The sequence below is a fragment of the Corvus cornix genome, chromosome Z (assembly GCF_000738735.6).
Source record: "Corvus cornix cornix isolate S_Up_H32 chromosome Z, ASM73873v5, whole genome shotgun sequence".
Taxonomy (NCBI): domain Eukaryota; kingdom Metazoa; phylum Chordata; class Aves; order Passeriformes; family Corvidae; genus Corvus; species Corvus cornix.
Window position 1 is genome coordinate 16,894,394 of NC_046357.1, and position 26,557 is coordinate 16,920,950.

Sequence of the window (26,557 nt, forward strand, 5' to 3'; positions counted from 1 at the left end):
TGGTACCAGTAGAACAAATGACATCTGATAATTGCTAACTCCTTTTGCTTATTCTTTGCTCTGTTCACCCCATCAGTCTCTCCAGATTATATTTTCAGCTGAGTTTAATGAACGCCATTTATTAAACTAACACCAGGGTTCTGCTTTGGCCTCAGACAGATGTGCCTGCTAATATGAATCATTTTGTTCAATTGGATTATTCTGATGGAGAGCAGATCCCTGCCACTCTGAGGAGCACAAACAAATGGGGAACAGCTCGCCTCCAGTTGTGACCAGCCGCTTGCCTTCATTAGGAGGCAGCTCCAGGCTCCGCAGGCAACTTGGCAGGATGGTGTCCCTACTGCTCCCATCAGCCAGCATTTCTGCTCCTTTCCATTTACCTCTCATGTGCAGGGAGAGCTCAGAACTCAGTGTGGCCCTGAGCCTGGCTTGTCAGGGGGACATGAACATTGCTGCCACCTTCCCTGAGTTCACCAGAGGCGTGGGCAACAGGATTCACCTCTTCCTTTTTATGATGAACATTCCTTATCTGAACACATACCAGACTCCCCTAACTGTGTATCCTTCCCTTCCCAGTATGGAGTGTCTGACCTCCTTTGCACTGACACCTGAGAAAATGTAGACTACTTATTTGCTATTGATCCTTCTTTACTCTGATCTTCTCCAATTATTTGGGCAAAGGGACAGGGATGATATGCTTTTAAAGGCTTGTATTAATCAGAAAAAAAGGAGATAAAATCCATCTGAAATCTCCCAGACAGAGATTCCCTCAGTCTATCGTTTGGGATTTTAGTGTTGAAAATTTTGGGTCAATCTCTGTAATACATTGTGTTCAGGCACCAGACATCCATCTATCTGTCTATCTCAATACAAATCCTGCCTTCTGTGAACCATAAAACTCCTATCAGAGTGACATTACCACTTCTCACTTCGACAGAACACACTGAGCACACACAACTTGGGGAAAAAATTACAGAGGCAATTTGAAAGATTAGAAGAGAAAAAGCAGAAGATTTCTGCTCCCTGAGCACAAGTGGCCAAATCCCGTGGCAAGTGTTTAGTTGGCACAAATAATCATCGCTCCCTTAAAGCCTACATTTTTTCCCCAGCTGAAGGACAGGCCCAGCACTTCTTCAGATACCTGTGAACCTCAGGACAACTCATTTATTCTAGAGCATTTCGGAAGAAAGAAATTATTTCCATTTTAATCCTAAGCAGCATCCTGGGGTTACTTCCAGGAATCCCTGGTGAGTCCCAGAAGTCAGACTCTCAGGAAGTGGGTCTGTGCTGAAAGAGGAAAGACCCCAGAGACAACCATGGTGCCAGTCTGTGTGCCTTTACTAATTACTCACAGCACATTAGCATGCTCCTCAACAAAGCCATCTAAGGACATAAATTCCTTCATTCAGGTTTAAGTGTAGGAATACCTCTCCAGGAGTGAGCTATTCTTTTACTCCTGATGAGGATCTGTACACCTTCATCTAAATTGCATTACACTGGTCTTCTTGGGTAATGGGAACAAGGCCAGTAGGAATTCCTGTTGGGATTTTGTGTAACAAGGTCTGTATGGTCTGTACTAAACAATGCCCTTGTAACCTCAGAGCAGAAGACAGAAACCCCCCAAATAAACCCCTGTCTGAAAGCACCAAGTCTCTTAAAACTGACATGGGAGAGCCCAATTTCCCACAGTTGGCATTGGTCTGCCTGCCTGGTTTCCTTTCCCAGTGTCCCATCTGCCATGATGGAGAAATATGTACCATGCAAGGAGAATGCACAGAGAAAAATAAAGAGCATGGAAAGCATTCATGTGTCATACATCACGGCAAATGGGATGCAACCTCTGCTCATGAGTGGAGATGCTTCAAGAGAGTAGAGAAAAATAGAGAACCTTATCCATCAAAGACACATTTTTAGCTGACTGTACAGCCCATGGGTTTAATGTCCCAGTTGTTTCCAAATCCTTAGAAATCAAGGTAGTGAAAACCTATTTTCTTTTGGAACAACCTGCTTTTAAGAGTCTACCATAACAACCATGGTCTACAGCACATCCAAATCAACCAAAAGATATCTTTGGCTTCAAGGACTGGACATCATAAAGCCAGAAATCTCAAAGGTAGGCATCTCGTCACTGTGAGGATTTTAGAGTGTTATTGCTCTGCATAGAACAGATGCTTCAGGCAGCCCAGCTGCTGGATCTGTTTTACACAGGAAAAAGGGATATCTGAAGAGCTGGGGAGGGAGGATGTATCTCTCAATAACGGCAAAAATCTGCTTTCTAAAGAGGATTACTTGAGTGTGGAACTGCAGCTTTCCATGGGTGCAAGAGATTTTCTTCTGTTTGCAAGTCATTATCATAAAAAGGCATTTTTAAAATGAGCATGGTGATATTTGGAGATAGGCATGATCATTCCCTAGTCTCTCTGCTCCAAGAAGATTTGAGCAGCCAGAATGGTGACATTGCATCTCCCTCTATAATTGCGAATAATTGAAACATCTCTGCTAGGAGAACATTTAGAGTTAAGTAAGTAATAGTGGGTCTGAATCCTTGGCTGCCATAAATCAGTGTCACTTCACTGGCTTCAGAGCAGCTGGTGATTGGTGCTGCTCAAGAACTTATCCTGATCATGGTTGTGGTTAGTACTTTTCCAGACAGAGCACTGAGTTTTCATTTACTCTGCTTCTTGCTTGGGAAATGACTTGACTGCTGTTCTCCCTTCCCCTCCAGCTCAGCCTTCTACCCAATATTTCAAAAAGGTTGGATGAAGCTCAGCTAAGTGGAAAAATGAACAGTTTGAAATAAAAACTCTCCTTTTTTTCATAACTGCAGTCACAGGGCAGGATGAAAGACACCTAAGAAGCAGGGTTTGTACCGTAAACCTTCAATTCTCTGCTACAGCTGAATCAAACACTTCAGAGACCAGAGTTTTGATATTCACTTGTAGCTGGCCAAAGTTACCGTACCTATGAATTATTCAAATATGCAATTATTGCATTTGATATATCACTGGGTATAACTGTGGAAACGAGAAACAGTGTTCTAGTGCAGCTGATTGTATATGCCTTCCAAACCATAAGGGCATCAATTTAAGGTGCTCACATTGATGGAGTACTCTGCAACCCCTTATTAAGATTCTTGCCAACTCCTGTAGCAGTTTTCCCCTGCAGAGTAAATTTCATGGAGTTTTTTAGCCTCCCTTTTCTTTATCTCTACAGCGTAAGTGCCAAACACTACCCCACAGAGCTTCAATTCATGGTTCTGCAGTAGCTCTCAAAGGTCAGTGACAAAAAGATCAGGTCATGTTCAGCTTACTGATCAGTGCTGCACAAGTGACCCAAGTCCAGTGAATCACATGTTGGGGCTGACTTGTAACTCTGATTTCATTGGGAATTTCCAGTTTCCCTGGAAGAAGGTCTTCTTAGACCTAGAGGGCTGTGCCCTGCCTTTGGCCTACACTGTTCACATTGTCTTTACCTGGACAAAAAAGCATGTTCATGGTGCTGATGTTTGTATTAACTGAACACACCAAAGACAGCTCTATCTGCCTTCAAATATGGGGCCATCTGAGAAGAATGTCTCTGAAGTTCTAGACCTTTCTTTGCTCTTTCCCTGAGTAGCATTTGCAAATTGATAGCATGCCCATTTCCTGTTTGCTCACTAGTGAGTACTGGTCTCTCTAGTGCTCCAGTATCAATGGATTTTGCTGAGTTGTAATTTATTTGAAGGGCCTGCAGAAAAATGACTATGCTTGTTTTCTAGGACTCATCCTGTATTTTCACAATCCTCTTTCATTGTGGGTCTTTGCCTTCTCTCATTCATTTTGTACATATTTTATTTAGCAGGGGATTCATTCTGTCAGTGTTTGCTGCTCTGCTTGAACAAAAAATTTGGCTATGGATGTCTCCTGTGTTTTTCCATCTCTTTGGCTCTCATTTCAAGTCACGGCTGTTTCAAACACCTACTCTTTCATTTTCTTATATTTTCCAGTTTTTCGTCAAGTTGCAGTTCCCTCATGCACTGGCCTGGCAAATCTCTGCTGAACGAACCTTCTAAAAATGTTCCTTCAAAGGCCGCTCTTTTCAGGTTACTGCAGCTGCCCAGTAACTGATGCAATTGAAACTCACACTGAGCTCAGAAAGGCTCTAAAATCTGACTTACTCAGGTAATTTGTGTGAGATTGTCCATATGAACTCCTACACTAATCTTGGTCAAGTGGCTGAATATGACATTACCACCCTCCAGTCAACCCTGCAGCTCTGGTGGTTTTGCTGTTGGAAGCCTTTGAAGAGGGCACAACCCTAACAAGCTCCTGGTCTTTTCACAGTAGGAACAACTCAGAAGGCTCTTTGCTGGCTGAGTTTTGGCAAAAGTTCTCACAATTCTCCAGAAGTTTACTTCAGAGTGCCAGGGCCAAGAGCATCACAGCAGGATGAGAAGTGGGACGCTGCTTTAATATCTGTTATTTAATTCTGAAGTATTTATATTATCTAACATCTTTTTAAAAGTGGGGATATGGGTTTTAGTGAAGAATTCCTGCTCCAAACTGAGGGGAAGTGTTGTGGTATTGCTTTGTGCTGCTCTATCACTCCCATGACAAATGGCGCGTATCCGTTAGTGACCTACATGGACTCATTTAGATGCAAACACAGCAATACTCCTGAAAAGCTGCCCTGCTTTGAGGAAGAACAAGTTCCAAATATTGCTGAATGGAATTCAGTCTCAGAGCAGTAATTACTGATTGTAATTTTGGAGTAAATGCAGTAATTAATTATTGTCGTTTTCCATCAGTGCATTATATTGAGTGCCAATCTTAGAATAAAATAATTAGCAAATGGGATTTTGCATGCTCTGGTATTGAAACTGTGGTTTGTAGAACAGACATGAGAATTTTGCCATAATAAAGTTATCAGTAATTTACATGGACAGACAGGTTAAAAATTATCAGACAGAAGAAAACGATTTCCTTGTCAGTCTTGCAAACGCCTTCAGGAGTCCTGTTTTAGCCTCCCCCAGTACAATTCACTTCCATTCTCTGAGTACAAGAACAACAGCACAAAGTTTGGGTTGCAAACACAGTGAGGGATGCTTAATTTAATCACGGGTGTCAGTGGAAATGAAAAACAAAAGTAATCCAAAGAACAGAAAAAAATACTGGCTGAGGTGATGTTTTTCCAGTACCTGAACAGACTTTCCAAAATTAAGCTGTGCTGATTTTTTTTCTCTCTTTATTCCCTCATATTAAAGCTTGTGCTGGAGTACTGTTTTGATGCAATTATACTAGTGCAAATTTCCATAATGTAAGCAAGTCCTAAGCAATCTAAGTGATGACTAAAAGAGGGAAACAACAATAATCTGTGCAGGTGGAAGAGGAGCTGGTTAGCATGATTGTAGGAGGCACAACTACAAGAAATGGTATTTTATCTTGAAAAAGGATATTTGGGATGAATCTCAAGATGAACAGCCTAATAGAAAACAGTGAGATCAATGCAACTGCAGAATAGCCTCTCACTAGAGGTAATAGAGAGCTATCTGAGAGGCATAAGCAACAAAAATTTCAGTAAAAAATACACTTTCACTGGACTTTGCACTGAAGCCATCTGAAATGATGAGAGAAGCCAGAAATTTTCCACTCACATATTTTTGTTCATGGCTATTTGGCATTTTGCTTGTTTGTTTATATTTGGCTGATAGTATATGCTTACTTTAAAAGAAAGTTTGGGTTGCTTTTATTTTTTTCTCTTATTAGGGAAAAAAAAGAGAAAAATGTAAAGTTTTCCAGTCTGGTAAACTATACATTCCAATTAAAAAAAAAAAAAAAAAAAAAAGAAAAGAAAAAAAAAAGGAAGAAAGACATTTATTCAGAGTAAAAATACCACCTATTCGAGACAGCTGCAAAAACATGCATTTCACACATTTTACAATAAACCACACATCAGTCTGTGCTTAAGAAGCAGTGAAGGAGGACCTGAAAATGTCTTTTTTTTTTTTTTGTATTTGAGCTTTGGCCTATGTTATTTCCCCTGGTGTTTTGGAGAAGCAGGTTGCTTGGACAGCGCATTAATTTAATGTTTTGTCGCTACTCAGGAACACAGCTAAAAAAATCTAGTTGTTGATCTTTTCTCCTTTTTTTTTTTTACTCTTCTGTTTCCCTTTTGCCTCACTCAATTTGTCTTGCTCTCACTAACTTTGTCTCACTCAGTTTCATGCCAGTCAGTGCTCTGGGTTAGTCTCACCCAAATGTCTCTGCATCTTTAGCCTTAAATAAAACTTCAGCAGCAGAGTGTCTGTCCGAGGTGGAAAACATCACTTTGCCAATGAGCAGTCACTGCAATGAAGCCACAGAAGGAGAATGGGCAGGATTTTCATGGCTCTTGTGTGCAGTGCCTTTTTTTGATCTTTGGATGCTCCTGGGCTGCTCTGCATTCTGTCCTGAGCTCTGGAAGAGCTGTGTGCCGTGCAGTTTTTCAGGCAGTGTTGTCCTCACATGCCTGCCTGTCCCAGCAGTCCCCGTGGGCCCAGGGCTCACGCACAGCCCCAGGCACTGCAGGCTGCACCTGCAACTTTGTCATAGCACAGGCCACTGAAGGACTCCTAGGAATGGCCACCTCAGGGAGCTGTGGATTTCAGGTTGGCTTTTTCTTAATTATTTTGTGCATTCACTATCTGAATGACACATGGAGTGTCTCTGAGTCCTTGCTTCCTAGTCCTAAGGGGGGATTGGTAATAGAATATATTGATTTTGGCAAAGTTGCCTCAAATGATCCTCCTCTCTTTTGCTTTCTCCCAGCCCATCCTTCCTCCCTTTTTTTTTTTTTTTTTTTTTTTTTACTACAACCACCTCTTTAATTATAAAGAAAAAAGAGAATGGGACAGCCATTTTGCCATCTAAATTCTTCAGGGCTTTCCTTGCTGGAGCTTTGGGCTTATCTGCCACATCACAGAGACCCTTTCAGTGTTCGACAGCAAGTTTAGAGCACTTGCAAAGAAAACAAAGGACTTCAAATCACTGTGGCCTAGACTGCTTGTGTCCCAAAAGGGAGAGTTATAAGTTAAAAAAAAAAAATCGTGCATCCAGAATTAAAATTTAGTGAAGCTCTTAGTGAAGCTCTTTCTTTCTCAGTTAGGAAAAAAGCACCTTGGTGGATTATATCAAACCAGGTGCTGCTTTTTTTTGTTGTTGTTGTTGTTGTTGTTGGCAACTTCTTATTTTTTGAAAGCAATTCAATAGAAAAAAGCCCTTCCTTGGAAAAATCCCAATTAAAAAGTTTCTTGAGCATCCTCTTGAAGCACGAGTAATTGCCCTGATGTCAATATGGTTATGCACATGCTTCAAATTGGAATTGAAGACACTGAAGAGCTGCATCCAAAGTAAAGATAGATGAAACTCACAGCGGAGTTGTTGTGTTTCGATCAGTTAAAGGAAGCTGCAAATCAAGCCAGCAGTGGAGGTACAATAATACTGTGCTGAGCCAAGAGCAGATGACCTGTCTCTGAGTCAGGCTTATTCCTGAGGGCTTAGCCCTGTGGTGGCCACTATTGCCCAGCCCTGGAGGGAAGCTGTCCTAAGGCCACCGTGACTGAGAATCCTGCCTGCTTCTGTGGTGCTGGTATTGATGCTCCCAAGCCCTGGGAGGTAGATGAGCTAAAGAAAGACCTGGGTTCAAGCCCTGCTGACATTCTGGGTATCCTTGCTGTCACCGAGTGTCCTCTAGAGTCTACTGTAGCATGGTTTGCCCTGTGCTAACCCAAATCCTCCCCTGGGGAATGTTCCTGCAGTGTCCTCTGGGGCCACACACACTCAGGCAATTCCTTCTGTTAGGTGGAAAAAGACATGTATAAAACTTTTTTCCTGGAGAACTCCTTTCTGCTAAAAGTCAGGTACAGCTCCTTCAGTGGGCTCAACAAGGTGCGAGTATGCAAGTGAATAAGGACCTCTGAGATACATTTTGATAGGGTCTCTAAACAAGGCTCCTCTAAGCCAAGGGTGGAAGTGATCTGGTGGTAACAACTGAATGATTTTTCTTGCCAGCAGAGCACTAAAGCCAAAGTAAAAGCCAGAAAGGCTAAAGGGCTTCCTACCTAGAGGCAACACTTCAAGAGTGTTCTGCTTACTACAGGCAAAGGAAAGGAAAAAATACTCTAAGAGAAATGTGTGGGATTTTAGTACTATTTTACCTGCTGACTCCTTTTAATATAATTTACTGGGGGGGAAAAAATACCCAAACAACAAATCTTAGTCCTACTAGTGAGTAAACTTTTTGTAGGAAACAAGCTGAGACCTCAGAGCACTTCCTGATGAGCCACAATAATAAAAAACACTGCGGACTCATACTAGTGAATCTTTAACAACACAGATATCCACAGCCCTCCATCTTCTTACACCACCATGAGAAACAAGCATAACCTCAGTGAGCACAGCTATGCTAGGACATACAGCTTGGTGCCTAACTAAGGAGACCTTTGTGTTCCTTGATCCCTTTGCAGGTGTCATGGAAAACCCCCCTGACCAATGCAGCCCCTGCTTTAACACAATTGCATGCATGCACGCCCCGCCCTCCCCCAGCAAAGCCTGCAGAAAAAAGCCAGTGTGATGAAGCAAAAAGCATTTGGATATGGCAACATGTTTTGGTTTCAAGCTTCCAAGAGGCCTTTTCATAAGCAAGGAAAAGAAAAGAGGTTTTTGAAGGGGGAAAATGCTTTTACAGTTATCTCCATATAGTCACATATAAAGGAGATTCTACACTATGGAGGCCGTTTCTTGCATATGCACCTAATATATTTACTGAAAAGTTTCTTAATCTCCTTTATGTTGTCTTCAGTGCAGCACCTCTTTCAAAGACATTTTGATCCCATTCCTGAATTCTCACTGGAAAGGATACTGCTCTGAAGACTGGAAAAAATACATTTTTCAAAGATATTTGAGATGCCAGTGAAAAATTAAAACACTCTGTTTTTCTTTGGGAAAGTTGAAGATAGGGATTTCCTGCCTGTCTTAGATGAGTCAAAAGAGGCCTGAATAAAAATCACAGAATCTTAGACATTACAGCTAAAACGACATAGAAAGGTCACCTAACTGAACTCTTTATCACTAATTCAGGAGTACAAATTGCTTAGGGCCTCCCTAGGTGCTGAGTTTATTGGGGAATCTCTGGTGTGGAACAGCTTTAACAATAGGGAGACTTCCTGTCTCTGTAAACAAGCACACAGGGGTTTATATTTCTGTTTCTCAAAGATTACCTAGTGGAAGAGCCAGCCAGTGGTGGAAAATATTTCCGTTTTTGGAAACATCTTCATTTTTGTTTTTGGTGATACATTGGGATTCCAATGAAACCAACTGCTGCTTTCTGATATTTTTGGTGTTGTCACATGTACTAGAAGTTTCCTTGGAACATCCAGCTAGCTTCTTTCCAGCAATACGTGGCACATGAGTCTGAAAACAAGACCCCAGGTCCTCACTCCAGCTAAGCTTCCTTGGCTTTGGTTGGGTTTTATCTACACACAGGAGTTTAAAACAACTGACCAAGAAGTGAACATGGATCCTTCTATTAATTTCTTGGGTTTGTGAAGAAATAAATCAGGGATTATTTAGTTGTCAGGGAGACATATTTACATTAAGTTATTATGCTGAGATGGAATTGGATACAGACTGTACCGCATGAAGAATGAAGAATGCTTTGAAACGTTTGCAACACAGAGCTATTGAGACAGACACTGTCCCAGTCCAGTCACCTGGGATTAAACTGCAGCCCAGTCCCACCTCTTAATTGCAGATTTTCTTCAAGCACCAGAAATGCTCTCTTTCACTGAGTAAGTGGAATCAGGACAGCTGCTGACTCTCCTCTAGTGACCAGAAACACTTTCTAGAGATGCAGGATGCCCCTGGGATGAGGAAGTTGTCTTATCCCTTGGTAAACATCCTTCCACCTCTTTTTCTAAAGAGACACACACAAACAGTTCCTGGTTTATGTGTGAATGTGTGTCTGAGCAGAGTGGCTCTAGCCGGAATCAAAAAGGCAGAAGATAGAGAGTCACAGAGCTCAATCTCCTTGAGGGTCTAAAACACAGAGAGACGCTACGAGTGTAGCTGACACCCCCTTCCCCATGCAGTTACCTGTGCTAGTGCTGTGTATCCAGTGGTTCCCACAACCCTTCAGTAGGGACGATTAGCATCCTTTGGCCTCTTCAGCTGCACCTTCAGCCTCTTCATGCCAATCTGGAATCCATTCATGGCCTGGATAGCAGCTTGGGCACTGGCAGGATTGTCAAAACTCACAAAACCTGTCAAAACATGAGGCAAGGCAGGGGACTTAACGAGCTGAAGGGTGCCAAGGCATGTACATGCAACGACCACTGAGAATGAACATGGGGAAGGGGGTGAGGGCGCTGAGAGGGGGAAGTGAGCAGGTAGGAGGGTGGGCAGGTGGGCAGGAGAGTGAGGAGAGGATGGCTGCCAATGTGGGACAAAGGATAGGAGGGGTTGTTACAGATCAGTGTCCCAGGACACTGCCTGGGCTGAGTGCCAGTCTGAACACTAGACTATGTGGAGCACAGGGATCCAAATGTTGATACCACAAGATTTGGGTCACCTTTGAGCTGCAAGTCAGCAGATGTAGTGCACGGTCTCAAGGCATTCTCTCTTCCTCCATTTCCCTCCATAGTGACTGGGGTAAACCTCTAGGCCTTCCTTAACTTGCCAGCATAACCTTTTCTTTGCCTTCCAATACTGATGATGAGGGGAGCCCGATACACCTACTGCTACTTCCTTATTATGGCAATATAAGTAAAATGTGAATTTAATAAATTCTCCATTATCATATTAATTGGCATGAATAGTTTGATTGTTGGCCAGCCAAGCAATATAAAGAGCTTTAATCACTGGGAATTTCTGCAGACTCCATGTTGATTCTGCAGTTGAGAGATGAACACAAGTGCTTTCCTAACATGGTTTCCCTATGGAATTTCATACTTTGCCAGCAAATCTTCCAATCAACAATGGAGCACATCCAGCACTAGAAACAACTATAGTGACTCAATATTTTATTACAGGTCACCTAAGATGTTTTTTGTCTCAGTTTGTTCTCTAACTGTCTGATGAAATAAAATAGGTCAGAACCACACAGGATGCAATGCAACTAATGCATTCAGCTTCAGGAAGGGCTTTTGGCATGGATTTACTTTTTTTTTAAAAAGTATTTTAAAAACTTTTTTCTTATGTTAGATCCAAAAAAAGGCCTCATTTGCCCAGACTGTATGTGGCTGTAGCTGGAGCAACCATGGGTCTGAGGTACTAGTGAGGCAGGGGGCCATCACACTGTACAAGCATTGCCTCTGCTACTTTTGCCAGAAATGTCCCTGCGTGCCAACAACATTTCTGAGCACAAACCTTGGGTGAGACTAGCCTGGACCAGTCTGCTCTCCAGACAAAGCCATCTGTTTACCCACCCCTGCAAGGCTCTGGCAGCACAAATCAATCCTAGGAGCCTGGTGTTGCTCAACAGACAGGCTGAAATGGAGAGATGGTTTTTGTGAGCCCCTCAAAAAGCTAATGCTGAGTGCTTGCTGCCAGCTATACACCTGCTCCTGACAACATCACCAGGCCTGGCTTACAGCTTTGGGCTGTGCTGTGGATGCATTCAGCAGCCCTTCCTCCCTGGTCTAGTTCCTCCTCAGAAGAAAGTCTCACAGGTGACACAGGGTGGCTTGCATCTGAAAAAGACACAGAGCCGTGCATGCAGAGGCACCTTCTCACTCCTGCATTAAACTGTGCTCCCTGACCTTGGCTAATAATGTAACTTCATGACAGGACATAAAACTTATGGTCTTAGTCTCTCAAAGTGATACAACAGGGTTTACTGAGTATATAGCACATGGGGTTTTAACAGGGAGGCCCATGGACTAAACAGGGAATCTTCTTTGTTCTCCCCTTTTGAAGCCAAGGCTCCGAGTAAACTGGCTGTCCATGCAGTTTTCCTGCCAACCACCTGGATGAGGAGGTACCAACACTGCAGCTCTGAAGATGAACAGACAAAAAGTACTCTCAAGCCCCACAGCAATAATCAATTTCTATGGAGAAAACTGGAGAGCTATAGTGAGTAATGAGCTGTGGTTTTATTCAATAGCAATGGATCTGCTCTTGCCATCACTTTTTAGCCAGTACGCACCTGGTGATGTTACCAGTTAACATCTGACTACTTGAATAATCTATCAACAAAGTCCTATGATTCCATCTCAGCAAAGGAATAAACTAAACACTTCCTGGTTTCACCCAAATGCATTCAGACTTAAAATACTTCTGGAAACTCCCTTGGGGATGCCTTGCTTGAACTTTGACCTTAAATATGTTGTCTGTATACTTCACATCTTTGAATATAGGATGTGGTGAAACCTATTTCTTTTTAAAAATCACATCTGGAGTGCTGATAGTCCCGGCCAACACACACCAGTCACACCTAAAAAGTAGACTAAAGTTGTGCCAGGGAAGTTCAGAGAAACTGGAACCTAATAATCTGTACTGCTGGGTTTTTTTGACTTGTGTTTAACACCAAACAATTCTTGAGCAAAGTCTGAGTATTAGCACAGAAGACAGGCTGTATTCAGTGGTTAACTTGGATGGGCCATGATGTTCTGGAAAGTGAGAGGATTTGATAATTTGGGTGTAGGCCATTTTGTGCCAGCAGTTCCTAGTGCTAGGGAGAAGTGCCAGGTATGCTTACTTTTCTAATATATGCACAGCGATCAAAACTGAGTTGGCTGCAGCTGGATGGTTGCTTAGCTCGTGTCTTTAGAGAACATACCTTGCCTGGGAACTTTGATTTCTACTCTTGCAACAGGTCGTGTTGGGATGTCCCTCCTGCTGACTAAATGTGCACACCTAGATTGTGCCTGCACATTCATCCATTTGTGAACAAGACACCTTAGGACCCTACAGTAATCAGTGGAGGTCCAGCCAATGCAGTCAACAGAGTGTAGGGCAGGATTTCTCTCTTTTATCAGGACACCCTTAGCTGTGCTCAAATCACTGGTCAGGCACCAGTGCTGGCTGCCAGTGAAGGCAGGCACCCAGCTTAAATCAAGGCACCTCTCTTGCAGGATCTACCTGGTTCCATAGTTAGGAGTGACATCTTAAGGTGAAATGTTAACTGTCTAGTACCTGGGTGGGTCACACCCCAAGGAGATGTTAGTTGCTGAATCAAACCTCTCCAGAAATTCTGCCCACTATGACAGAAGACTGTTATTTCTCTACTTTTGCCAAGACTATAACTTCGAGGGATAAGCCCTTGTGGTGGGGTGCTAATATAGTCGTACCTCTGCAAGAACCTTGCTGTGAGATAAGCTCACAAAGCTATACTAGTTTTTATAATCACTTTGCTTTTGAGATGAAATTCTAAGCCAGTTTCTTCATTCTGTGCAAAGCTGTAAATAATACAACATTTTAACAAATGGGACTAATAAGAGAGATCAGAAGAGCGTTTGCTCACTATATTTCATTTAGACCAGATAATGAAGCTGGGAGTTGTACTCTGATTTTGGTATTAGTTGCCTATAGATTTGGACCAGTTTTTTTTCTCCTTAGTTGTTCTGATATTCACTGATGCAATATAAAAATCTTGACTGGCTGGATGCTGAGGGTAGAGGAACTGAGCATCGAAAGCTGTGGAAAGAGACAGGCAAATGCCAATAACTGTATTTTCTTTGTGAGAACATTCTAGGGACAGAGCAGCTAATTACTCTAGGTTCATTTCACTGTTTTAGTTTTCAGGGGCCTTGATATGCTCAGAATTTGCTGGTGCATTCAGTTCTCCTGCTCTCCTGAGTTATTTATGTGTAGGTGTGTTTCATATTGTTGAAGGTATTTGGATGAACTCCAAAGAGAAGAAAAGCTATGGCTTATCCTGAGATTTGAGACATTACAGTGGATAAGGGATAGGCAGTAGACAGGCACGTTGGGCTAACAACAGCATGTTCCTTTCTCTTCGCAGGTCAAATACCTACTGGCAGGTTTGACTTTTGTTGTTGTTGTTACATGTAGTATTGGCAGTTAACCATCTTTGTTTCTCCTCACCTCTGTCAGCAGGATTCATGTTCCTATGACAGGTTTAAATATGTTTGACGAGGAACAGCATGTATGTACTGGGAAAATAGCTTAAATACTTGGCTCCTAAATGGCTTTAATATTTGAGCCCATGGGCTCAAAACATGATGGCAGTACTGCAGTTGCTATCTGTGTTTTGAACACCACCCCCACATTGTCATCTACACGCTTGAAGGACAAAAGAGAAAGGGAGAGGTTAAAAAGCTTGAAGCTCTTTCTGTTCATCAGGTAATTAATAATCAGAGAAATATATGTTCTGATCTGAAGACAGTTGGTAGGAGGACAGCATTTTGTGATAAATCTACTTTATGGGGGGGATATTGGTGGTTTTTTTCTTTTTTTCCTTTTTTTCCCCCCCAGGGATTATGTAAAAATGCTGTTCTAATAAATGATTTATCAAAAGCAACAGAGAATGGAGAAAGCTGCTAGGACAGCAACCGAGGGCATCTAATCTTTCTGATTCTGCACAGCATCTTCCAGGAAAGGTACTGTTGTTGGAGTTCACTACTTCTTCTGCTCTTTTCCCACAGGACTGTACAAACTACTAGCAGACAGAAGCTGGGGTAGAATTTTGGAATTGCTTTATTTTCTCCCCCTTTCTTCCACAGAAAGTCCCTGTAGTGTGGTGTGTGGAGGGAGCTTTGTGCCTTTCTCATGACACGATCACCGTTGGCTTTATGTAACAGATACAACCTAAGGGCTGTTTTTCTGTTTTAATCCGCCAGGATGATAAAGAAGGGAATTCACAATCTATCTCAGAGTACATCTGAAGACTGTTTTGCAACTGTAAACTTTTTGTTTAGAGTGCGTGTTGTCTCTGCATGTCCATGGATTAGTTTGTGCACTAAGAGCAGTACTGAATGAGCACATTGTTACGTTTTCATGGATCGTTAATTGGTCCGAGTTTTCTGTTTCTCTTTGCATCCCGCAAGGAGAATTAGTGTTTAATGTGCAAAACAGCCTCTTGATAATCTGCTACCAGGTTGGAACAACATGTTGTCTCTCTTGGGCAGGAACTTTCCTCTGGATGGAGCCCAGTGCACGGTAACTATGCTGAACTTCCCTTAAATCAGGAGTCAAGACCACAAATGAGGTCCAGATGCAAGTTTTTCATCCAGACTCCTGAACTGGGGGCAGGTGATCCTACAGCAGGTCCACTCATGTAACTAGGTTGCCCTCAGGCAGAGGAAATGAAAAGAGGGACTTCAAAGAAACGAGTATTATACTTGTCTTAAAACTAAGAAGAGTATTTTTAGCTATATTCCAGACACTTGCTGCCATCTCAGAGATAGGCTTTGCAAGAGATTGCAACAGAAACAAGTAGAAATTGCTGCTTATTGGCTCTTTTTAGGCCACATATTTTTTTACTAGTTCTGCCTATCAGAGTATTTGTCTGACTGCCATAAGGGATCTTTCTTGGTGCTTCTTGTTCCTTCAGTTAAAAAAGTCACTAGCTAAGGAGAGCATCTCTGAACTTTTTCCTTTTGACATTCAACCCATACTGATTTTACTAGAGGGAAATGAGAATAACAGAAGACCAAGGATCTGTAGCTCAGCCTGTGGGAGAGAAAGAGAAGAAATGCCACGCACATGGCCTAGGCATTAGCAAAGGAGAAGTCCGTGCCTCTTGCTTCTGTTCTGTCCAAAGTGCTTCTACCCAGGCCATAACTAGGGAGCTTGGCCAGACTAGAACCAGGGAATCATAGAATATCCTGAGCTGGAAAGGACCCACAAGGTTCATTGGGTTCAGCTCCTGGCCCTACACAGGATAGTCGCAAGAGTCACACCATGTGTCCGGGAATATTAAAATGGAGGGACCTGCGGAAAGCACTGGTAATTGGTTAGACCAGAGACCTTACTTTCCTGTCCTTCCTCCAAGAATCTGAGTCAATAATTAAGGAATTAGTTATTGATACAATTGGTTATTAATATAACTGTCCCCTTAGTGCATGGTTTCCTTGCTTTTGTTACTGACCAGTGAAAGGTGAGATCTAGAGAGGCATTCTTTGCTCTGAAGGCAGCAATATGGTGCTCACATCAAAGCAGTCTTCCTGTGGGAAGGATGTAGTTCAGTGGCTGCTGTCCATCTCTCCCATCAGGACCTGGCCACGTACTTCTCAGACCTTCCCTGCTACTTCATTCTATTTAATTCCTACAACTGCTCAGTTTCTTTTTCTCCGTGTTTATTAGTCTTATCAGAGAATGGAGGTTTTCCTTTAATTGCTTTGCAAGGTCTTTACCTTGCTGTGTTCTTTACACAATGTACTAGCTGCTGCCTCGCAATTTTTTAGTGCTGTAAAGAATTTCAGGATACAATCTGTATGTAAGTAGCTCCATAATGTATATGTGCATTGGAAGGTATTGTATTGTAAGGTGATTTATGGGTACTGGAATACTCAATAAAGGAGTGCGTCTGCAGATCAAGGGCATAGCACTTCAGCTGTTTTCTGGTGTCTAATGGGGTTGGATGACTTTTTGGATTATTTAACCTTCCACTGCTGTTTAATCATGTCCAAGAGAGATCTGTCTACCCAGCTATCCATCCCATCCATCCATCCATTTATTTTTTTAATGTATGAACAGTCAGTAACTGACGACTGTGCTAAACAACTACTACTAAATGTTTCCCATCTGTGGGATGAGATAATTGGAAACTCAGAATATTCAAATAATTGGCTCAGAAATTTGCAGAACCATTAATGTTCATTTTAGAAATTTATGGAATATTAGAAAACCTTCAAAATATTTCAGGAAAATAAAAAATCTATTATTAATTTTTAAGGGTGTAAACTAGGTGACCTGATAAACTTAGTTAAACTTTCATAAGTGTCAGAAAAATTATAAGAATTTTGATATGAGATAATATGACAAAGAATTTAAAGACACAGAATTAGTACCAATCATCCTGGTTTCATGGAACATAGGATCTATCAAATGAAACTGATTGCATGAAATTGCAAGTTTGATGAATAAAGTAAGTTATCATAAAATGTATTTAAACTTTGCTGGAGTATTTGAGACAGCACTTCTTTACAGAAAATGAAAACAGCTCAGAAATGACATCACCAAAAAACCTGTCAATTGTGACAAATAAAATTGCAGAGATTCTAGTAGGCTCCTTCAGCAGTGTGCTGAAAGCTCTGTGCTATTCACTTTCTCTAGCATTACCTGAAAGACATTTGAAGTAATTACTGGTAAAATTGGCCAATCATACAAAAATGGTGAAATAATGACAGAAGTAAGTGACCTGGGTCACTGCGTAGTCTGGACTCAGTTAAAGGGTGTTCATTTTAATCCAGTCAAATGCAAAATTAAGTATCTGCAGGAAAAAGCAAGTGGGTCACTCATAAAAAGAGGAAATCCTCGTTAGAAAAGAGTGCTTGTTAAGAAGAAGATGGGTGTCATAATAACAGCCAAATATATGAGCTCTCAGGACTGTGTTGAAATTCTCAAAGTCCCAAGAGTTAGCACAGTTTTGGGATGAAGTTGAACTCTGCTGAACAGCCTCTAGAAGTAACAAGGTAATGTTACCTCTGAGTATGGCTCAGGAAAGATTCTTACTGGAGTTCTGCATTTAGTTCTAGTGATTGCTCTACAAAACAAATAAGTTTTAATACTTATTCAGAAATAGAAGAGTAATTCTAGGTCTGAAAGAGTAATGAGAGTGACTACAGTTTATTGAAGTAAAGGTTAAACATACTTCTGGCTATAGCCTATAAATAATACCTACTAAAACATGTGGTCCCTTAGAATAGGGGGCAAAAAGAAGAACTTACTGATTTCTTCTATCTGGAAGCAGGCATTTGATGAATTTAAAATGGAAATAAGACACCAAGTCTGCATTTTTTTAAATAGTGAAGGTAATTAACTATTTTGGAAACATCTTGTTTAGCAATAGGGGTGGAGAACCTATCACATGAAACCTTGATTAAGAGATTTTCTAAAAGGGATGCTATGACTCAAGCAGAAGGTTTTAACCTGTCACATGAGCTGAAGCATCTGGCATATGTTATTTCAGAGTTCAGGCCAAAGGATCAGAACAGTCTCTTCTGATACTGCATATCTGTCTGATCATTTTGCATTTCAGATATTTAGAAAATCAGTTCTTGCCTACTAATCTGGGATGGATTGAAGTAACAATCATGATAGAGGTGACAATTGATGTTAATGCCTTATAATAAATGGCCCCAAAGTGTGGGCTGCAGACCACTGAGAGGGCTGACTGGTACTCGTTCTTCATCTTGCTTCCAGCTGAGAGAAACCGAACAGATGGGAAGGGGAGATTAAATGAAGAGTGAAAGTAGATGGCATGATTAACTTTCTCTAAAGGTCAGAACACCCAGTGCAGAAGGTAGCTTGAAATACACAAGTATCTTCCTTATGTCACCTTCCTGTCTTCCTGTGCACGAAACTACCTCTCCACATTGCATCGGTATGAGCTGGAGCATGCAGAGAAGTTGGTCCCTGTTTTCTTGCATTGCCTGTTGGATGCTCACCAGATAGAGAGATTACAGTTAGAAGAAGCAATGTCTTCTCTGAAAGCAGAGGGCTATAGATGCTGAACCTGAATATGGTAATTGAGATCAAGAAGGACTTTTCCACCTAAGAGTCTTCTCTTTCACAGTCTGTATGGTGTTTGATTGTTTTTCATAGGAAAATTGTTGTCTTGACTCATGTTGAAAGCACAAGGGTAAGACTCAAGATTAGACTAGAATTTTGACAATTTCGAGTACTGCATGGTCAGATCTCATTTGGGTTCGAACTAAAAGAAGGGAAATTTAGATTAGATGTATGAAAGAAATTCTTTACTGTGAGAGGGATGAGACACTGGCACAGGTTGCGCAGAGAAGTTGTGGATGCCCCGTCCCTGGAAGTGTTCAGGGCCAGGCTGGATGGGGCTGGGAGCAACCTGGTCTAGTGGTAGGTGAATGAGATGATTTTTAAGGTCCCGTCCAACCCAAACAATTCCATGATTCTGTGATCCAAGGTTTTGGCTCACATATACATCTGGGCACATGATCAGGACCAAATTTTTCTAAAAAGGTAGTAAAATATTTGATACAGAAAACCACAACAGATCTCTCATCATAAGAATGGAGTAAAGATTAAAACTTCTCTTTTTTCCTGTAAATGGAGATTTTCTAAAGGATGATCAATTGCTTGTCTGATGCTATGGACTACCCATTCTTAGGAGCTGAAGCCATCCAATGAATTGGTGGAAGAAATGAAGGATTGAGGCTTCAACCATTTTTTGGAGAGCCCATGAATCACATACTGGACCAGTATACATACGTGTCTGATGTGGCCAAAAAGCACTGTGGTTCTTCTATAAGAAACATAATGTTCCAGTCCAGGTGATGATGGTGATCTTCCTCACAAGGAAAAAACAGCCAGTGATGAATCACCCACAGATGAGTAATAGTATTTGTTCTCTTTCTGAATGATGAGTAGGACTGAAGCTATTTCCTAACTGCTCTCAGAAATGGATGGAACTCTTCCTGACTTGTTTTCGGATCCTTCCTTGAAAACATCTGATGTCATCATGTGCCAGTATAAGGTTTATGGGGGAAAGCAGATAAGGTTTATGGTTGAAAAAAGCAGGTGAACTTTTGAGGATACATGTTCTTCTCCAATGTGAAACTGGAAATAAAGAATGAGTATAATGCACGGTTTACACAAGTTCTAAGTAGATGCTGATGCTCAGTTAAGGATGCACTGAGATTGTTACTGAATCAAAATGAATGCTATTTTTACATTTGTCTTGTTGAAGTTTCCAATATAAACCAGATGAAAATAATTATTGAAGCTCCCCCCCAGCCATGTCACAATCTATTTCTCATCTAAATCTAATTTCTTTACTCCCAGATTCTCTGTTGGACCCTGCTTCATTTGTGACTTTTTGATAAAGAAACCATGTAAGAATGAGGCAACTACTGAAACCACCAGGGATCCTTCTTGGTCTACAAGAAACAAGCATCATAAAAAGTGACCTTCTTCTTGGAAATATCTCATTGTGGGTAAGGAAATTCCTTCCTGGACTAGTCAAGAAAAAAATTCCAAAATCCAAAAACCAAAACACCCAAACAAACCACGAAATCCTGTCAGGAAGGTGCACTGTGAACTGTACTGGTCACTATTTTTTGGCACTCCTCTCATGTCCCAGGGAGCCTCTGAAATAGATCCATTCTTGGTGCAGCAAGGCACAGAATCTTCCCATCTTGCTCTTGCTGACCATTACTTAGATGGACAACTACCCACCCTTTCCCTTCCAGTTGCTGAACACCTGATATCTTATTGTGGGTAGTTTGGGACAACCCAACAGAGATAGAAAGGCCTGAAGCTTCTCTTGTGTGGAAGTTCCTGTTCAGAAGCCAGAAGTGGTGATGAACAGTTTTTGGCCATGACTTTTGAAGGAATATTTTACTTTCTATGGAGGCGACTGTGTGAAAAACAGCTAACCAAACAAAAAGTGAACTCAACAGGAAAACAAACCTCCTCACATTCAGTGAGTCATTGGGAAAGGAAAAGAGAAAATCTCTCAATATCTAGGCCAGGAGGTTGTGAACTGGCACTGGCCTATGATGGATAGAAAGGAGAGAAAGTAAAGAGTTGTACATGTGCATTTTAAGCTGGAAGATAGTAACATTTCCAGATCCAACCAGCTATTACATTTGTGGTACTTCCATTGTCATTGTAAGACCTCCATGTTTTCAACCACCCCTAAAGGACAAGGAAATGATTGTCTGGCTTCTTTTTTCAACAACATCAATGGGAATGAAACACCATCATATTATAGCAGAGACGCTGATAGATTCCTGTGGGTCTTCCAGCAGAACATTCACCATTAGTGGCCTTCAAAGGCCTGAATCTTGGAGATCTCAGTGAAGAACCATCTGCAGTTCATCAGAAGAGTGACATTCAGTCTGTGGGACCTGAATCATATCACAGATTGACTACCTCTTGATCTAGTACTGGCTCTTGGGCCTCTGCCCAATGACCCATCTGAGCTCTTGATCCACACTTGGACAGAAGATTAGAAAATAAGCTTGTGGTTTAATTACTGAAATAAGAGGAGTAGAATTATATACTAAAAACATGGTTTTGAAAATGCCTTTGAACAGAAAAATTAAAGACCTGGGAAATTCATGATGTTTACTGATAGTTTGGAGAGGGATCTTAATTTGAAGAGATGGGGCAAAAAGCCACCCCTAAAAAAAACCAAAACAAACCAGTAGCAAAAATTCTTCTTTCCTTAAAATTTTTAAAAAGCTAGCAACACAATTATCCTTCTGGAACTTCTTCAGCCATGTCAGAAGATGCACAAAGACCTGGTAAAGGGTTTACAATTTCTGAAAACCCTTCCAGAGAAGGATTTTGAAGGGTCAGTAGAGACCTATCTGTACAATATTTAATTTCACCTTTAAATGGTCAGAACACAATCAGATTTTTAGGTCATGTTGTCCAAAATGGAGAAAATCTGTTTCCTGTCAGAGTTCACGGAGCATCTGGATGAGGCTCTTAATCATATGGATTAGTTTTAGATAGTCCTGGGAGGAGCAGGGAGTTGGACTCTGTGATCTTTATTGAGTCCTTTCCAACTTGAGATATGATTCATAGTGGTGCATGGTGGGAGAATGAGAGACAAGGGACATAAATTGAAACAACAGAGGTTCAGACTGAATACAAGGAAAAGCTCTTCCCCTTGAAGGCCAACAAGCATTGGAGCAGATTGCTAAAATCCAAACAATTGTTCGGCAATTTTCACTGCTTTCAATAACCTGCGTCTGCAAGTTTTTATATTCGTTATTGAATAAATGTATGTCTGGTACTTGTATAATGTACATACCTATGCAAATCTTATATTTTATATATATATAATGTAAATACTTATATATGTGTGATATGACAGATCAACACTAGGGAGAGCAGAGCTGATGCTGAATTGTTTTTGGGGATTTGGTATAGATGAAACCAGAAATGGTTAAGAATGATATACCTGTTTGTATGGGGATCTTCAAGTTGTTACCCTGATGACAGCTTTCGAATATGTCAATATATACTATTTGAGGATGCTAATCTTATCTGGGGATATTTTGATTTAGGTTTACTTACTTGAAAAGGGAAGACATCATATACAACCATAAATTGAAACAATGATAATGTTGCAAAATGAAGCACTCAAGTTAGAAATGCAAGAAATTATGTTACCTATAAAATTTTAATTCTGTATTGCTTTGTAGATGCATAAAGGCATTGCTTCTAACCACACATTTCTGTATTTTTCTCTTTCATGGCATCCTTGTTTTAATTACTGTAGAGAATGAATAACATAACAGGGCAAGGAAAATGGCAATGTATCAGACTTGTTATTGCAAGTGTTGGAATTTAGACAGTAAATAAGGCAGAGAAAGGATGGTTTTGTAGTTGTACAACCAGATGTTGCCTTGGAAAACTGGAATTTGTCCCTATTTCTGCCATGACATCCCAGTTACGCTAAGTACATAATGTATCACAGAATTTCTTTAGTAAGACCTCTAGGCTGTTTTTTAACAATTAAATAAAATAGAGCAGGTTCTGAGTGCCAGTGGTACACCATGGCTCGAATCTATGCCATTAAATTCTCTTATCTCTCAAAAGTGTGTGTCCCTGTCCCTTGTCATTGCTGAGTCATGCCCAAGCAAGGTCCAGCCATGGCTTAATTGTCATGGCCCAAATTGAGATAATGGCACACAAACATTAAAAATATATGTTAAATGGTGGCAGAGTGTTTTTTGAAGATGTGTAAGGCCTCTCTAGTTTTCAGTGAAGATGAAGCTTTACTGGGTGTTCCCTTGGTGCATGACCTGAGATTTCACTGGCAGAAAAGCTGCTGCCTGTACCTGCATCTGAAGCAGACAAAAACACAGCATGCCCTGCATTATGCTGAATTCTTAGAGAAAGCAGGCAAACAGACTGATCAGGCTTGTGGCAACTCAGATCAGGAATCCAAGACCAATAAAGTGTTTTGGATATCTTTCTCTGCCTCATCATCCCCTTGGTGAAATGAGGACACCTTGAGCACCATCAAAATGCTGTTACTTAGCTCTGTGAATGTCTCAAATGCTCTGCTGGGAAGGGCCTTAGGAAAACAGATGAGGAAATAAAAATAAATTTGTATTCATGGCAGAGCTTGAATATGGTGTGGAAGGAAGGCTTAGGGCCAAGCATGAAGATGTGAGGATCTATTGAACAGTTGCTCAGTAACTAAGTAGCCAACAGACTTCAAGATGCTGAAGGGCAGACCTGTGCAGTGAATGAGACTGAATGGGTGGTACAGATACCAGATAAAGAAGTTGAAGATAGATATATGGGTGGATGGATGGCTGGATGGACTGATAGAGACTCATCCATTGTACAACTTGAATTGTCCTTGCATCAGAGATCCTGGGAAAACAAATATAAATGCAGATGCCAAGGACAGACAAAATGCTGTAGTGGATCTGCTGTCTCACAAGAGTAGGAAGTGTTAAGTCTGCACTCCCCAAATCCATCACTTTGAGTTCAGAAGTGGGCCTGCCCATTGGAGGGGTCATTATTCTGACTTCTGAACAGAAGCTTCGGACTGGAATAAAAGTAGCACTAAAAGTCTTCCTCTGGTGTTAACTCTTAACACTGGTTATTTCTATTAGTCCGATAGTGACCACTTCCCCTTTAAACATCACTAAAGGAGAAGCAGTAATGAGTTCCTCCATCTAATTACCCCAGGAGTAAGAACATTTAAAATGATGGTGTAAGTGTGCATGTGAGTAGGTATGTACACACATACCCATAACAAAAATTCTGGGCAGACTTTATCACTTGTGGGGAGAGATGGATAGAATAGTGATAGACATATGGACAGCCAGATAAATAGAAGACAGATTCTGCTAACATATTCTTGTCTAATAAATTGTTGAGCTACAAAAGAAAGCAGAAGTCCCTATGTACAATGTATAGATTTTCTTTAATGTGAGTTATTGGGAAAAGACAGAGCTGTCCCTTTAACTAGAGAGCTGCAAACAGCTGTTCCTTATGCATACATGCTTGCTTGGTCTGAAAGTTTTGGTAAGTCAGTGCATAACTGACAGTTAGATTTATCTCCCCAATAAGCAATCAACATTATAATAAAGGAAAAATGCTTTCAGTGCACCTTTGAGAGTGCATCAGAAATTAATCTAAACATCAAATTAATTATAGTTTGTAAATGAATAGTGGCTCACAGCCCTAATACTTCTCCCACTCCTCCTCCTCCCCCTAAAGCCTCCCCCAACCAGCTGCAATGGCTGGAGGTGCTGTACAGTGAGTTTGATGAACAGCTCCTTCTCTTTCTTACTCACACAACTCTTTCCTTATCAGCCGGAAGAGTTCCATCCTCACTCTGCAGACCTGAAATCTCAGAGCCTGGCTGCTTTGGAATATGACAGGGAGTAGCTAGCAAGTATTAAACTTCTATGCCTCCTTCCCCTTCTCTCTGAGAGCTCAAAGCACCCCTCTGAGGGTGTCCTACTCCCCTTGAATTAGTTTCCAGCTGAGCTGGACACACCTTATGGATCTCTCCGTGGCTCTGTGCCTGTGCCGGGTCCTTCAGAGTGGAGAGGACCACAACAAACCAGTGCTGATCTGAACTGAAACATACCAGGGGGTCAGGCATGCTTAATGTGTCTGGAAAATCAGTTTTGTTTTGTCTAAACTTAGGCACTCAAATGAGTGGCTTCTTCCATTGCTCTTTGATCTTTGATCTCTAGGCTGTAGCCATATGGAAATGACAAACCGATTTTCCAGGGCCCTGAAACAAAATGAATTGCCACTAGATCATGCAAAATAAAGGACAGGCCCCAAGTCCATGGGCTACAGGGAGAAAGGATCAGGTAGAGACTTTCTTTAGGAAATTTGAAATCAGGTTAATAGTAAAAAGAAAAAAAAAAATCAAACTTAATCATAGTACTGGTAACAGCAACAAAGAGAGATACATACCTCAAGTCCTTTCTAATAATGCATCTATCTGGTGAGAATTTCCTGTTTTCCTAAAGAAGAGTCAGAAAAGAAACCCCCAAACCTTTTGATCTGATAAATAACTCTCCTCAACCATGAATCCTAAAGTCCTTTGCAGAGGAGTCAGTGTACGGCACCAAGAAGGGGAACCCAAGCTGCACAGCTAGGTTGACCCATGATCACCCATATGGGCTATGAACATGCAACTGGAATTTCCTTCCCTTACAACGCCTTACTTCTGCACCTGCTCATTTCCCTGGATGAACCCGAGGAGAGTTGTTGCCTTTTTTTTTTAAATATTTTTTTATTAAATGAGAAACTGCCATATTTGGCAGGGCATATTGGAGGCACATTTTCAGCAGGTGCTGAACAATGTTTTCCTAATGTACCTCAGGGTCCCTTGTTCCACTCCTATGTCTTGTGGAGTGCTGCCAATGCACTTTAGACGTAATATGCAATGCCCCTGGTCCCAGTGCCCTGTACAGCTTTGCCAGTGTCCTATTCTCTTGATGCATCTTTTCTCTTTCTATTTCAGCTTCCAGATTGAAACTCTGTAGATCATCACAACCTGCCTGCTGCCTTGCATCTCCCACTCCACCTTTTTTGCCACCACACTGCAGCATTTAACTGCCACAGCATGTTTTTAATAACAGGATACAAGGTCTACGCATTCCTCAGCCCTTCTCCCAAGCTTCACCCCCTCCTGTGTTCAGTTCTCATTCCTCACTGCTTTTCTCACTTTTAATCTCTCTCCTTTGTCTCCCCAATTTCTTTTCATAAGCTAGGAGGAGTTTAGTAGGGAATATAATTATTTAACAGCAAACTTAATTAACTATTATGACCCTCATCAAGTGATGCTATTTTCTCTATTTTGGCATCTTCAGAGAAGAATGGATGTTTTTCCAAATGAGGTGGCCCATTAGCAACTTTCAAATGCACTCCCTGCAGGAATCTGGAATGAAATTCAATGTTCACGTTGTACTAGGAGTCAAACAAGACTTTAGGACACATAAACCTATGGTCCTACCTAAGCAGCCCTTGCAGTTTGTAAGCTAGAATGCTCCTTGTTTTGTTTAATGTGGGTCATTTCAAAAAGGGGTGGGACACTTTGCGATGTGAAAGTGCATCTGGAATGTGCAGAAAAGGAGGAAAACATCTGGCACTCATGGGTTGCTTACACCTGGGGTGTCAGAGTGTGTCAAGCTGAGTGGAGGGAAACCACAGTGTCTCTCTGGGAATAAGACAGGTTGTTCACAGCCTTCTGGAGTCACTGTCCCTTGGGGAGAAACTGAAGCTGCTAAACCAGTGGGTATGGAGAACAGGCACATGCCAAGGAGACATGTAGGGGACAAAGCAGGGACATGGAGCAGAACTGGCCTGACCGTGTCTGCTGCTCAATGGTGTGCAAAAAGTTGGCAGATCCAGGTGCTTATTGCTCTCAGAAAGAGGTGACCGGA

The 26,557-nt window shown here is 41.5% G+C and overlaps 1 protein-coding gene across 16 annotated transcripts in view; it reads right to left on the bottom strand.

The window, feature by feature from the left end:
- CELF4 (CUGBP Elav-like family member 4) overlaps positions 1–26,557 on the bottom strand; it is a 700,175-nt gene that overhangs the window by 13,665 nt on the left and 659,953 nt on the right. For all 16 annotated transcript variants that reach the window (XR_002047480.3, XR_002047479.3, XM_039567118.1 and 13 more), the window contains one exon: positions 10,110–10,276. Coding sequence is in view for 14 of the 16 variants with exons in the window: in XM_039567118.1 (XP_039423052.1) it covers positions 10,149–10,276 (128 nt within the window). In the remaining 2 variants the exon portion in view is untranslated. The remainder of the gene's footprint in view (positions 1–10,109; positions 10,277–26,557) is intronic.